Here is a 14,927-nt window from a genome sequence, read left to right as displayed (position 1 = left end):
AATAGAGCATAGTTGCTCCCTGCGGCCTAATGAATGAGGCTGCCTTTGCTGTCATGCTTTTCATTCCTACTGAACTTGCAGGACTCATTCGTTCGTTCAAGATAAATATAATGAAACTTAAAGTAGCCATTATGTACCACGAAGAAAAACATGAAGCAGTACAGGGGGATAGCAAGTGAGAGGCGAGGCACTCATTCGTTTTAGTACGTGGCCAACAAAGAACTCTCTGAGTCTAGCATTTGAGCAAGTGTGGGGATGACCTTCATGAAGGCAGGGAGTAAGAGTGTTTAAGACAAAGGGAGGGGCTTCCCTGGTGGCGCAGTGGTTAAGAATCCGCCTGCCAATGCAGGGGACATGGGTTCGAGCCCTGGTCCGGGAAGATCCCACATGCCGCGGAGCAACTAAGCCCGTGCAGCACAACTACTGAGCCTGCGCTCCAGAGCCGGCGAGCCACAACTACTGAACCCGCGTGCCTAGAGCCTGTGCTCCGCAATGAAGAGTAGCCCCGCTCACCGCAACTAGAAAAAGACTGTGCACAGCAAGGAAGACCCAATGCAGCCAAAAATAAATAAATAAATTTATTTTTTTAAAAAAAAGACAAAGGGAGGAGCAAGTACAAAGATCCTTGGATGGACACAAAGTCAGCAGTTTTTAAGGCCAGCAGGGAGGCGTGTGTGGCTAGAAAAATTGCCTTTGGGGGCAAAGGACTATGTGAAGATCATAAACTCAGCTTGTCCCTCTGCATAAACACTTGCTTATTTATCATGCCTCAGATTTACCAGTAAATGCGCTTACTTCTTTTCGTATCTGAAGTTTCTGTGAGGATAAGTAAAAACAGCTCCATCACTTCCAGTTGAAAGTACACTTAGGAAAAGAAAGGAGAAGCCTTTCTTAACATAAAAGAAAATTCTTTGTATCTATATTAGTCTTCCAACCACGTGCAAGTGACAGGAACAATGCTGCAGAATCATAGGTAGGTCTTAAAATTGGCAAGTCCCTCTAGTCCTCTGCATCTTGGTACATAAGATGCAGTTATTCCCAGCTGAGGGTGGGTTCCATTTGAACCCAGTGATGATCAGTTACTTGATGAAGGTCGCACATATTGATAGAAAATAAAAACAAGGCATATTGTATTGCTTTCCTATAATAAAAGCATTTGTAGAATACGGGGTGGTCATCTCTAGAGAAAAGTAGGATTGAGCATTAAATGTGTACCATATAGTGCATTAGGCAAAGTGGATACTCTGAATTAAAATGTCAGACATGTAGACAATAAACTAATGTAAGGCCAGGAGATGTGTACTAAATACACGAAGAGGTGCTCTGCTGTGGAAGAGGATGGGAAGGAGCCCTTCTGTTTCCTGAAAGGAATGTTCATGAAGAGGTTGCCGTTGGTGGAGCGCCGTGAAGTTCAGGCTAGGTTCCATTAGCTGGAGAATTGTGGTGAAGGCATTCCTGGCAGCTGAGAAGTCCTCAAGATCCTAAGGACCTAGGAGCAGTGTTTTACGGGGCGCTTGTTAAGGGCCAGGTGCTGTATGCTTCATGGTGTACACGGCAAGCTTGCAAGGTTGAGTTGACCTCAAGGAGGAAACAGAAACTGAAAGAGGATATGCAGTATGTCCAAACTCACTCAGTGAGTGATCAGTACTAAGGAGAATCAGAGCATGTGCTAACCCATGTGGAGATGTATATGTAATGATAGTCTGAAGATTGGCTAGCAAGATGACTTATGGGTGTCAGCGCATTTAAAAAGCTATTGAAATAATCCAAGCAAAAGATGTAGAACTAGCTGTGGGTGGAGAGATGCAAGGGAAGAGGCAAATAACAAGAAATTTGTGAAATGAGACATTTTAACATGTAATGGATGGATATGGATGGCGGTACACATTTGTCAGGTATAGCTGTCCAGCACAGTCCTTACGTTTTGGTAATTTGCCATAATATAAGGGAACCAGAAACCTATCTTTCAAGAGCCCTTGCACTTAAGGTGCTGCACGTTGCCTAGGATCCACCAATCAGACGAATGCACGCAGAACTTCTGCTTCAAAGTGAACATCTTGGGGAAGCAGTGAGCAGGGAAGGCAGTTCCTCTGTCAGGTGGGAATCTGAGGGACCAGGAGTTGAAGAGCATCTTTCTCAGCATATGGGGAACTAATTACACACGATTAGCCGGCACTTAGGCATTGGCGCTAAATAACAGTAAAGGGTTCAGAAATCTAAACTGTGGATTAACACTGCCATTCCCCTTCTTATTTTTCTTTGACTCCTTCATTTAGTAAATGTTTTATGAATCTCAACTATGTGCTAGGTGCTGTTCTGGTCTAGGTACTGTGGATGCAGCAGGAGCAAAGCAGACAGAAACCCCTTTCACATGAAGCTTTTCTAGCTAGGGTGGGGTGTAGTGGGCAGAGGAGTTCAAAAAAAAAAAAAAAGCACCAAGGAAACAAACTGTATAACTCTTCAGGGGTGATAAGTGCTTTAGATAAAAATAAAATAGGGAAGGGGAGATAGGGCATAAGAAAGTGCATATATATATATATATATATTTTTTTTTTAACATCTTTATTGGAGTATAATTGCTTTACAATGGTGTGTTAGTTTCTGCTGTATAACAAAGTGAATCAGCTATACATATACATATATCCCCATATCTCCTCCCTCTTGCGTCTCCCTCCCACCCTCCCTATCCCACCCCTCTAGGTGGTCACAAAGCACCGAGCTAATCTCCCTGTGCTATGCGGCTGCTTCCCACTAGCTATCTATTTTACATTTGGTAGTGTATATATATCCATGGCACTCTCTCACTTTGTCCCAGTGTCCACTGACAGAGGAATGGATAAAGAAGATGTGGCACATATATACAATGGAATATTACTCAGCCATAAAAAGAAACGAAATTGCGTTATTTGTAGTGAGGTACATATATTTTAAATTGCATTCTCAAGGAAGTCCTCACTTTGAAGGCAGTGCTCCAGCAGAGAGTTGGAGGCTGGGAGGGAGGGAGCCAGGCAGATGCGTGGGGGAAGAGTGTGACAGAAAGGTGCAGAGCCCCAAGGTGGGCTGTGCTGGGTGCATGGTGAGGGCCACAAAGGGAAGTGGGTGGTGGTAGGAAGTGTAGTCCAAGAGATGGATAAGGATGGCAGACTGTGCGTTGGGAGCTAGTGTTCTAGGGCTCTGGTCAAACCTTTTAAAGATTTTGCCTTTCACCTTTAATGAGAGGAGAAACCATTGGAGAGTTTTGCATAGAGGAGTGACAGGATCTGTATAGGTATTAAAAGGCTCAGCCAGCTGCTATACTGAGAATAGATATGGGAGGAGAGGGCAGGAGTGTGACAAGGATGGAGCAGAGAGACCAGTTAAGGGACTGCCGGAACCATCCAGGTAAGAGATGCTGGGGGTCAGAAAAGGAGTCAGTCACAGAAGGCCACCTGATTCCAGTCATAAGAAGTGTCCAGAAGAAGCAAATCTACAGAAAGTAGATGAGTAGTGATACAGACTGAAAGAAATGGGAGTGCACAAGATTGCTTTTTTGTTTGTTTGTTTGTTTTTTTTGTTTGTTTTTTTTGTTTTTTTTTGGTATGCGGGCCTCCCTCTGCTGTGGCCTCTCCCGTTGCGGAGCACAGGCTCCGCACGCGCAGGCCCAGCGGCCATGGCCCACGGGCCCAGCCGGTCCACGGCACGTGGGATCCTCCCGGACCGGGGCGCGAACCCGGTTCCCCTGCATCGGCAGGCGGACGCGCAACCACTGCGCCACCAGGGAAGCCCCACAAGATTGCTTTTTGGAGGGACGAGAATGTGCTGAAATTTATTGTGCCGATGTTTCACAACTGTCTGAATAGACTAAAAACCAGTGATTGAATCACACACTTTAAATGGGCAAATTGTATGGTATGTTAATTATATCTCAATAAAGTTGTTTTCAAAAGAGAAGAGGTAGTAGTATTGTGAGAAGTGGTAAGATACTGGAAATAATATGAGGGTAGAGCCCTCAAGATTTGCTAATTGAGTAGGTGTGGAATAAGAGAGTATAAAAGGAGTTAAAGGTTGATTCTTTCAGCTTAACTAAAAGATGAAGTCGAAGAAAGATAGTGAAGCAGCAGGTTTGGGGATAGTTTAGGAATTCTGTGTGGGCCATGTTATCCATCTTCATAAAAATGTGGAGTAAGTAGTTGTACATATTATAAACATTAGATATGTATGTGTATTGTAAGTATTTTTTTCTGGTTATGTGGGATTACACTGTCTACTATCTGGAAATATATGAGGTTATCCCTATTTTATGGTTATTTAATCATTTGATTAATGCTGTGCTGTGGTTAATAAGTGTAATTCAAATAATGATGTACATGAAACGGATTGTAAAACAGTTGTCATAATGAGTAATAAAACAACGTTGTATTAGCAGATCCATGGGGAAAGAGACTGAAAAAGAAAAGTTGGAAATTTGACCAGTTGTTTCATCGGCGATTTGCCATTAGCTTGTGTATTTGTCATGTAATGTCAGAATTGCTTAACAATCCCCTGAATGTAACTCCTACTTCCCTGATCCATAGATCAGATCTTTTAAATCTGTTATACTCTCTGGTTTTCTCTCACAAGTCAAATCAGCCCCTTGTATTTTTGCAGAGCCTCGGCTGGAAAACTTACAACAGCCCTCTCCGTGGCTCATTTTTTTTTTTAAACATATTTATGGTGTCGTGGAAGATGCCCACAAACACTTTGTATTGTGAGCCTGCTTCCAAAAGTAGAGTTGTTTTCCGTCTCTTCAACAGTCAGAAGAGACTGAACTTCCACAATTGCATAATTCCCAACTTTATCTTAGCAATCATGTCATGGGCATACCACTACTTCTGTATGAATGTGTGAAAATACAGTATGTTTTAAGTTAAAAAAAAGAAAAAACTCAAGAGAGCCAAGGTAGAGGTAAATGTGAGTTCTTACATACATCTTTTCCTTTAAGTCTTTTCTTTGTCTTGAAAGAAAATAGAAGTTAATGTGTCGTCTGCGTTGTGCCTTTGCAGAGAAGAGAGTGAGAGTGTGCTGACGCTGAAAGGCCTGACGCCCACGGGCATGCTCCCCAGTGGAGTGCTCTCTGGAGGGAAGCAAACCCTGCAAAGCGGTAAGCAGGCCCATTGGTACGACACACCGTGTGCAGGCACCTCAGTCAGCTGTGTCTTTAGAGCCCTGACTTACTCACGCATTTAAGGTCCGTCTTGGTCTTCAGATCTTCTCAGCTGGAAGAAGGGCTGAGACCCCCCTCCCTTCCCACACCCCCATCAGTTTGACCAGTTGTGCCCCACAGAGTAGCTCCCTCATTTGCTGGAATGTGTTCTTGACCCCGCTACCCCCATGTCCTCATTTGCACATTAACCACAATTTCAGGCCTCGCTGTAAGACAACTCATTGAGCTTATCTACATGCACAGTAGGTTTGACCACTTGGAGCCAAGCAGTGGATAAAAACAACTTTTTAATTACATTTTTATTAAATGTACTGGTTATCTATTGGATTGATGAAATAAACACATACACATATAAATATTCATGCCTAAGTCTAGGATTTAGTGGAGAATGGAGGAAGAGAATAAAAAGGATGATTTTGTTATCCACTTGAATAGAATTGAAGTCATAGGTGTCTTTTCTCTGACTTATTCATTCAAAACATAAGAGAGTGAGTACCATCATATTTTATTTTTAAGAAAGGACGAAAACGTTTCCTTGAAGGTAGATTTTGTATTAAAATCTGTAGTTTTCTGGATGAGTGCTGTCCAATAGAACTTTTTGTAATGATGGAAATTTCTCTGTCTATACAGGAGCCACTGGCAACGTATGGCCCTTGAGCACTTGAAATATAGCTCTTACAACTGAGAAACGGAGTTTTTTATTTTATCTAATTTTCATTAATTTGATTTAAATAGCCACCTGTGGCTAGTGGCTACCATATTAGACAGCCCAGTCAGTGTGCTCTTTTACTTTTGTTATCCATTTTAACTAATATTATCATTAATTAGAGTCCAATTTTAGCATACTTTATGGAAATTTTGCTTTCAGATTAGACTCTAACAGAAAAAAATGAAAACAACAATACACTCGAACATTTTCAAAGCAATCTCAGCCTCTTGCTTATTTCCCTGTACCTTTCCCTGAATCTTTGTTTGTATTTTCTTTTCTATCCCTGTCCCTCAGTCTAGAAGATTCTGGTATTCATATGGTAATGTTATTTGCATACACCTCTTTTACATAGAAAGTGATGCCCAGCTTCATGGATATTGTTCTGCTAAATGATCACCTCCTAGCAGCATCACTAAAATTTTCTTTATTTTCATATGAATTTATTCCAACATCAATGTCTTTGAGTTTCCACAAAAAGAAAAAAAATTTTCTAAATGAAGGTAGGAAGATACCACAGCATTGAAGTAAGTTCCTCATTTAATTTGTAGCTAAAATTTATCGTAGTAACTTCAGGAAAAAAAAACCACAATTTTCCCACCAAAGTAAACATGCTAAGAACACTAGCATAAATGGATCATTTATTATATGCACAAAATGCACAACTACCTACTTGACTAAAATCTGCATAGTTTCTGATAAGCACAGTTTTAAGGTACAGCAGGTGTATTATCAGAAACTATGGGCCACAGTTGCTTTAGAAGAATACACTTAATAATGGACAGTACATATTTCTAATATGTTGGTCCTGGTGCGGTTCCAGATTTTTTGCTTTACTTTTAAACTTAAGTTCTTAGAATTCTTTGTTTTGTTTCCAGATTTTCACCTGTATTTTAACCTGGGTTATTCAGTTTCCTGTTCTGTTGTTTTATTTTCAATCCATCTGTTTGTCCTTTGGTGTTGAGCTCACACACACACACACACACACACACACACACACACACACACACACACACAGCCGACATCTTATTAGTCCTGAGAATTTGAAAAGTCAGTGTATATTTTAAATCATGTACATTAATACAGTTTCAGAATTCATTGTCTGATGCCCTTTAATTTGTCTAAAAGGGGAAACTACTTAAGTTTTACTATTTGGCTTTTCTCCATGGTGGTAACCATTCTCCATTTTTATCATAAGGAATTTAAAATGCACTGTAAGTAAATTATAGTGTACATTTGGCAGTTGCTCTAGTTTTAAAACCTTAAATTATAAGAAATATGCAAATTAAAGTCAAGGGGTAGGATTTTAATATTAAACATTTTAGAATTACAGAGAAGTTTTGCATTTTAGCACTTAATTAGGGAAATATCTCCTAACCTTGATAACACAGAAAGACTCATACACCTTTAAAGCGAGAATATAGACCCTAAGTTTATTATAAAAACTGCCGATAAAGAAATGGGCTTTTAAAATTTTGCCTCTGAAATATGATGAGGTTTCAGTATTTAGACGGTCCTTTCTTTAAAATGCTGATAGAATTATTGCTGCTACTGGCATATTATCACGTGATTATAACATTTCAAGAATTTTGTTTCCAAAAATGCTATTCCAATGAGAAAAACTGATTTTAAACTGGGTTACCTGGCAAAAGAAGTCCAGCCTATCCCATCCCCATCCTCTTCCCTTTCTCCCTCACTCTCGAAACACGCTCGATGTTTGTCTTTAAAGAGTCACATGTGTTACCAACTCAGACGCAACTCTAAATTTGCTTCCCCCCTGCTTTTCTATTCCACTAGGAAATCGTGCCATTTAATATTAAATAGTGTGAATTATTCCACTGACATTATGACAACACTTCAAGCTCTGCTATTTTGGGGGGCATTTTAAAACTATAAGTTACCAGTCGTAGCAGTGGGTTTATCATACTTCATGTGAGTCAGATGCACATTTTCGACTGACCTAGTCCCTTGTAGATTCAGTCTAAGTCAAAGAAACCTTTCCTGAGTGTTTTCTTAAAGGGTTAATCATTTTGTCCTTTATTTAGTGAACAAAATCCAAATCATGTCACTCAGATACGTGTAGCCAGCTCATTAAAAAAACAAGAAAAAAAACCCCATCATTTTCGTGGTGTTTTTTCTTTCTTTTAAGTATTTCTGTTTTGTCTGTGCCAGAATCCAGCACTTACAGGAACATTAATCCTCTTAGCTCCCTTGATCGTCACTGATTTGTTCTTAGAGTTAAAAATCCTCTGCTCATTTTTCTCATTCATTTTGCACCCCCTTTCTTCTCTTCAGCTACTGTTGAGGCTATTGAGGCTGATGAAGGTAAATTGGCCAGTCCCCTTTCTGTTGTACCTGCAACAGACAAGGGCTCTGCTGGGTGTATTCATTTTTCTTTCTTTCTTTCTTTCTTTTTCTTTTTCTTTTTTTCTTTTTTCTTTCTTTTTTCTTTTTTTTTTTTTTTTGCTGTAGCTTGTACAGAGTGTGTGGGTGTTGGGCTAACAGTTGTGGCTCAGTATTAACCAAAATGTTCTTGCTTTAAAGGGGAAAATGTCCTTTTCTGGTTTGTTTGTTTGTTTTTTTTTCCCTTAAAGCTATGTTTGACTTTGTATACAATGATCCTAGTATAATCACAGAAAAAAAAAGGATTATAGATCTTGAATGATGTGGGGTGGGGTTTATGGCAGCTGTTTTGACAAATAATGGATAAAACAATATTCTTTGAGCTGAACCATGTCCCTCCCTCAAATCACTTTCAGTCGGCATTGAAAAGGAGAGAATAAAAATAGCTTTATTAAGTCTAGTCTTCAGAAATTTCTAGAAAAAAAATTCATTTGAATAGTGTTTTGTTGTAGTTCAACATTAATTTTTGTCTCCAAAAAATATTCCAACAAGAGACAGCTAGCTGTGTACGAGATAAAGAGTTCTGCTAGTCTTATGAAATTTTAACGTACTGGTATTTGTAGGACGGTTATAGCACCAGCAAAATATTCTAAAGAGTTCGAAAATATCTAGTGGCTGTAGAAGTGGCCGGTAACAAGCACAGTGAATATTGAGTCATCACTCAACTGGTTAATGCCCACCGAGGGCCTGCTTTGCACCAGGCACTGTGCCGGGTGCTTCAGGAGAAACGAGACACATTCATCACCGACTGTGTCCCAGCACTGCTCGAGGACGATAGAGTGGACCCTCTCGCAGTTCCTTTCGAATCAGGTGCTTTTGAAACGTAGAGTTATGAGAGAACTGCCTATCCAAATAGTTTTTAATCTGATACTTACCACACCCTCTGGAAATTTTAAAAAGAATAATTTGAAGTTCCCCTTTAAAACAAAATTTTTCAGTTGTATTTTGTTCTTGCAAGATAATGTTTTATTGTTCCCAAAATTGTGTGATATGGTGCTTTGATATGATGTAAAATGTGCCACTTTAGACTCTTTAATTTGTACATGATTTGGATACAGTAGGGGAAATGATAGCACTGTAAGAGAAAATACAACTGCTTCCTAAATAGCAGTGAATAAACTGCTATTTATGTGGGAATTCTCTGTTCCTCTTGGCAAATTCTAATCTGCAGTGTGCGTTCTTGTTGATAGTTTGGCTGTTTTCTGTGGTTTCTGTGACTCTTGTGTTGTGTTAAGTATACTACCAATGTAAATTGCTAATACCCATCGTCTGACCAGCAACTACAGCAGAGCACACATTCTTCCAGACCAGGGTAGACAGAAATGATTAGAAATGGAGCCCCATTCTGGACATAGCCATTGCTCTCGCTAGATTCTGAATTTCTACGCTCTCACCCTATTGGCTTTATTTTAAAACCTTAAACAACCTAAAAGAGAGATTCCACTTTTACCATTTCAATTCGTAAAATCGCTTCATCAATTATGATGACCAACTTTTTATATTTATTAACTATGATGGAATGATATTCACAGTAGTTTAGCAAAACAATAGAGTACTACTTTTGTCCCTCAAAATCATTGAGTTCATTTTCAGGGTGGGTGCTCATCAGACAGCTCTATTATTTTGCGATTTATGACTGAATGAGAGAAGAATTAAGAAGCTTTGCTTTGGGCCTTGGTCTTTTCCCATTTCCCCATCTTCTTCCTCTCATAGTTGACTAATCACCATGACACTAACCTTTAAAATGCAGAGGGGGAACAAACTGTTTCTCATCGTTTAATGAGTTTGGAAGCAACTGTGTCTATCTTTTAAGAACCCCATCCATACTAATGAAAGGCACTGTACATTTGTGTGGGAGTGGCTAGCAAAGTTTCAGCTTGAAACTGCTTTCCTTTTTTTCTCAAATAGGGTAGGAAGGATAAAGGTACAATGAAATTGTCCTTCATCAGCCATGGAGATGCGACCCAATTCAGCATTGGTGATTGGCCCTTCAGTGCCTGGCTTGCATTTTCACAGGGAGTAAAGCAAACTGATGTCATTGGTTCCCCATCTATGTACTTTATTTTCAGCTCACTGGTTGGTGCACCTACTGAAGAAATCATTAAGTTTCTTGCACAAATGCCTTCTCTATCTCTGGAGCACACTAGGGTTACTGAAAAAAACCAAGTATCAATGCTCCCCCTTTGTGAATTCCATGGTTTCACTGAATAAGGCCAAAACCATTCCCATTCATTTTTGCTAAAAGTTGAAAAAAACATTTTCCCCTTGTTATTCTTGAACCAGCACTTACGTCTATGTTGATCTACTACGAAAGAGTTTTTCTTTGATTTAGGCAGTAATGGATCAGATGAACATCAGTTTGACCTGTTCGCTGCTGAAGGGCAGACAGAGTTTTTCTACTTAGTGATCTGATCTTGATTTTTATGAGTTTCTTTTACCTTGTCCCCACTCCACATGTTTCCAAAGTTGAGTGGAGAAGCAGGAGTTTATAATTTCATTTTTTTTCATGCCACTGTTGAGTTGTTTGCCAAGAAAGTCTTTCTGGGATCCTCAGAGGGCATGGAAACGCCCCAAGTTCATGCCTTTTATAGCTCCTTTTAGCTTCTGCTCTAAGCTCTTCACTAGATTTTTAGGTCTAGCTGCTTCAGTGATTCTCCTGAATTTGCCATTGCTAGCACAACGGAATAGTAAAATTAGGGCCATTGCCATTCTTTCTAGGTTAGGGCATTTGATACAGTAATTGTGCCAATGATGTGGCCAGTTTATGCTGGGCCTAGAGACCTATCCCTGGTAGCAGCCTTTCTCTTTAGATCCGCTTTGTGGATCTAAACTTCCATGAAGACGAGAGAAACGTTTACATCTTACTAACTTGAAGAGGACATTTTGGTTGGCAAGAGACATCGGCTGTTACCAAACGTCTCGGTTATCTTCGGGTATGGTAAGGAGTCTGTTGTGCTGTGTTCAGGTCCCGTCACCTTGTTCTCTACTAAAGGATTCCCTCTCTCACTGCGAAATCTCTAACATCACCTGCCACAACAGCTGTGCCCTTTGTTTTCCTCTGACTAACCCAGTTTTTCTTTTTTTTAATGATTTTCTGTTTAGCTATCAAAGGATTTTCACCACAACATAAGATCACTAGCTTCGAGGAGGCCAAGGGCTTAGATCGAATTAACGAGAGGATGCCACCTCGCAGAGATGCCATGCCCTCAGACACCAACCTTAACTCCATCAACAAGACTCTCGCCTCAGAGACTAACGGCACGGACAGCAATGGCAGTAATAGCAGCAATATCCAGTGACCACTTCCTGTTCACTTTTTTTTTTTTTTTTTTTTTTTGGGAGCTGCAGGGCATGATGGGGATTGCTGCATATCAGCAGTTGGATGTTCTTGCCTCTGATGGTAGCTTATTTGCTCTGGGGCCAGGAGTTGGATTCAGTTTACACTATCATTAGAAAAGAGGGAGAGAGATAATAAACTATATTTTGGCGAGGGTTGTGATTAAACACCTCTTTTGGGTATGCCTTTTAAAAATGCTTATAGGAAAAACAATTTAAAAAGAAAGCTAATGCTAGTATATACTGCAATGTTAGGGGAATGAAATGTTTTCCTACTGCATCGGGGACTTCTAGATAGGTTAATGAGAGGTCTTTTATTATGTTACTGGACATGAAAACTTTGTCTAATTTCTTACTCTATTGTACGTTTACAGTTGCAGCACTAAAAATGGATGACATCAAACATTTTTAACAAAATGATGTACAAACTAAATAAGGACTATTTATTGATAATGTTTTGCTACTCTTGTCAGACAATGGCTATAAAATGAATTAGGCAGTCTTAAAAAAAAAAAAAAAGCAGAAAAAGAAAAAAAAAAAAGAATGTTGCAAATTTGTTAAAATGCCAAAAAGGACAGTTTAATTTTGTACAGATTATGCTTACCTCAGGTTTCTTTAGTGTGCTGAATGCCCTTGTTTCCATATAACACTTATCTTATTACTTTGGCAATGAATACCTTTTCTTTTCTTTAAGTTTTAAAAAACTGGAATAATTACATCTATCTCTTTTTTTTTTTTTGCTGTTTATATTTAGGGGTTTTTGTTGATAAATCAAGTCTTGGTTGTGGCTTGCTGAATTAAATATTTATAAGTGGTGCATTTTTAAGTATAGTAAACAAGACACCATATTAAGTACAGTGATAAAGCATCTATATTCTGTAAAAAAAAAAAATCTGCCTATGCATGTTTTTTAAGGAAAAAAATGGCTGTATCGGCCTGTATGGGACTGTAATGCGCTTAGTGGTCTGACATATACTGGAAATGTATGTATACTGGCGTACTTTATATTCTCTAAAATGCTTCATGCCTTTGAAATTTTGTAATCAAAAAAAAAGCTTTGAAAAAATCTAAAGGGGAGAGTATTCTTAAAAGTTTTTAACATAAGCTTGTCAGTGCACATATATATGGTTAGCATGTTTAGCAAACCTTGTGAAATTTAAATAAGTTCATAGTTACATGTGAAACTCTAAATGCATGGTAACTGTTAATGTCATAACAGTTGAGTTATTTTGTTAGGTTCTGTCATGTGCCACAAAATACGTACTTTTTTCACTTTTTCCCTTTGTATATCAGTTACGGGTTACAACTGGTTCATTCTGAAAACAACAACAACAACAAAAGTCCATTCATATTTTTTAACAATTGTATAAGTGCCCAAGTAATTCACTACAGCCTAAAGCCTTGCCTTTGTAATTTGACTTCTGAAATGTTGGCAATCAAAGCATGCACTTGTAACAATGAAAAAGAAAAAAGCATTTTATATTATTACTCAATAAATGTGCATGAACTTAAAGAACTCTCCTCCTTTCCCTGAGTCTGCTGAAGGGATTTACATGCACAATTACCATGCTGTCTTCTAGGTGCTGGGTCCACCCCAATGCATCACAGATTGACTTGAAGTGGCTGCTCGAAGGGCCTTGGGCTCTCAGGTGTGGTGCCTACTTCCGCTCTAAGAATCTTGGTAGATTTGTGTCTCAGATCACACAAGAGAAATATATTGAAGGAGCAAATGCCATCTTCTGGCTCCCGCAAAGGTGGGAGCCCGTTCAGCAACCAGAGCATTCCTTTTTATTGAAAAAAAAAAAAAAAAAAAAAATGTTATCCGTTGTTTCAGTTGTACTGGATGCCCTGTCTGCTCAATCGAAAAGAACTAAGCAACTAAATGCATTTTCATCCCAGGAGAGTTGCGTTTGTATCGGTATGAAATTTGTATCCCGTCGCTTTAGCTAATATCTGATCACCTGAAGATTTAAGATACACCAAATTTTAGTTTGTTTCTAACATTGTTCATTTTCAGTGCACTTTGTTTTTATGTAATAAAGTATGCTGTTATATTAAATAATAAGAATATGGCAATTAGTGATCTAGTGTACCAAAACAAAGATTTTCTAGATATATTCTCTGACAAAAACTATCCCAAATTTATTTTGATGAATTCAAACATTCCCCCCCCACCATGGATATTTTTCTGCCCTAAAAAAAATGACACCCAAGGAGAATATTTAGATGCAATGTTTATTAGAATGATTTGAAAGAAATGGTAATTCTGGTACCAAGGTGTTTATTTTCTATCTTATAACTGCAGAGAAAATATCCTGACCAAAAAAAAAATCCTTATTTTGGATTCCTTTCTTTTACAAATTGTGCTGAGGCAACTATGGCATAGAAATAAACATTTGACATTAAAATAAGCAGTTGATGTGAGTATTGCTTGGTCTTTCTGCTAAGTAGTTAGGAAAGTAATAGTGTATATTTTTGCATTATAATTCAGTCTATCAGGGAAATCAATGCACAACTGAAGTTATTTCTCTAAAAGCGATAACACTGCCAGATCATCAGTTATTAAATCTATCTCTTTCACTTTTGGAGAAGTGTTGGATTCTTCAGTTGCTTATTCCAGTGACTCTCTGGCTAAACACACACACACGCGCACACACAGAGACACACAGACACACACACACACACAGAGACACACACACACACAGGGACACAGACACACAGAGACACACACACACAGGGACACAGACACACAGAGACACACACACACACACACACACACACACACACTCACACAGCCTCCTGTCCTCTGCCCTTCTTCATCCACCCCCAAGGTGACTTACGTCTCATGGGCTTCAAACTCAGTGCTGACTTTTATCTAGCTTTTCAAGGATTAAGAGCTAGATTTGACTACTGACCCTAGGTCAGCAGTTTTTCTTATCTAAAATATCTTCTACTTATATTCTTTTAAAATATTGTTTGAAGAAAAGAAAGAAAAATCTTCAGACACTAAACTTGTTTGAGGAACAAAGTGGCGAGGGGAGAAATATCTTTTGTCACCGACAGTGGCATTCCCTAGGACAGCGTGTCAAAGGGGAAGTGTCTTGTGGCATCGGCCCAGAGAGTGTCATGGCGATGCTGAATCCCCCAGAATGATCTTGTCCTTGTCCACCCCACCACATCCATGTGAAATAATAAACTTGAGGACGCATCCATCTTTCTGCCTAGAAACCAGGGCCCCGACTTGAAGCCAACACCACAAGAAGGGACCATGGAGATGACTTAACTGTCTCACACTTGCCC

The 14,927-nt window shown here is 39.2% G+C and overlaps 1 protein-coding gene across 2 annotated transcripts in view; it reads left to right on the top strand.

Moving 5' to 3' along the window:
* Positions 1 to 13,412, top strand: part of PPP3CA (protein phosphatase 3 catalytic subunit alpha) — a 306,748-nt gene extending 293,336 nt beyond the window's left edge. Inside the window, exons 12-14 of one of the 2 annotated variants that reach the window (XM_007106627.3) lie at positions 5,022 to 5,119; positions 8,184 to 8,213; positions 11,394 to 13,412. In XM_007106627.3, coding sequence (XP_007106689.1) covers positions 5,022 to 5,119; positions 8,184 to 8,213; positions 11,394 to 11,590 — 325 coding nt within the window. In that variant the 3' untranslated portion in view covers positions 11,591 to 13,412. The remainder of the gene's footprint in view (positions 1 to 5,021; positions 5,120 to 8,183; positions 8,214 to 11,393) is intronic. The other variant, XM_007106628.4, reaches the window with a different exon arrangement.
* The last annotated feature ends 1,515 nt before the right edge of the window (positions 13,413 to 14,927 follow it).

This window comes from Physeter macrocephalus, chromosome 7 (assembly GCF_002837175.3).
Source record: "Physeter macrocephalus isolate SW-GA chromosome 7, ASM283717v5, whole genome shotgun sequence".
NCBI classification, from domain to species: Eukaryota; Metazoa; Chordata; class Mammalia; order Artiodactyla; family Physeteridae; genus Physeter; species Physeter macrocephalus.
Note: the sequence above shows the minus strand (reverse complement) of the source record. Positions and strands in the feature narration are given on the sequence as shown.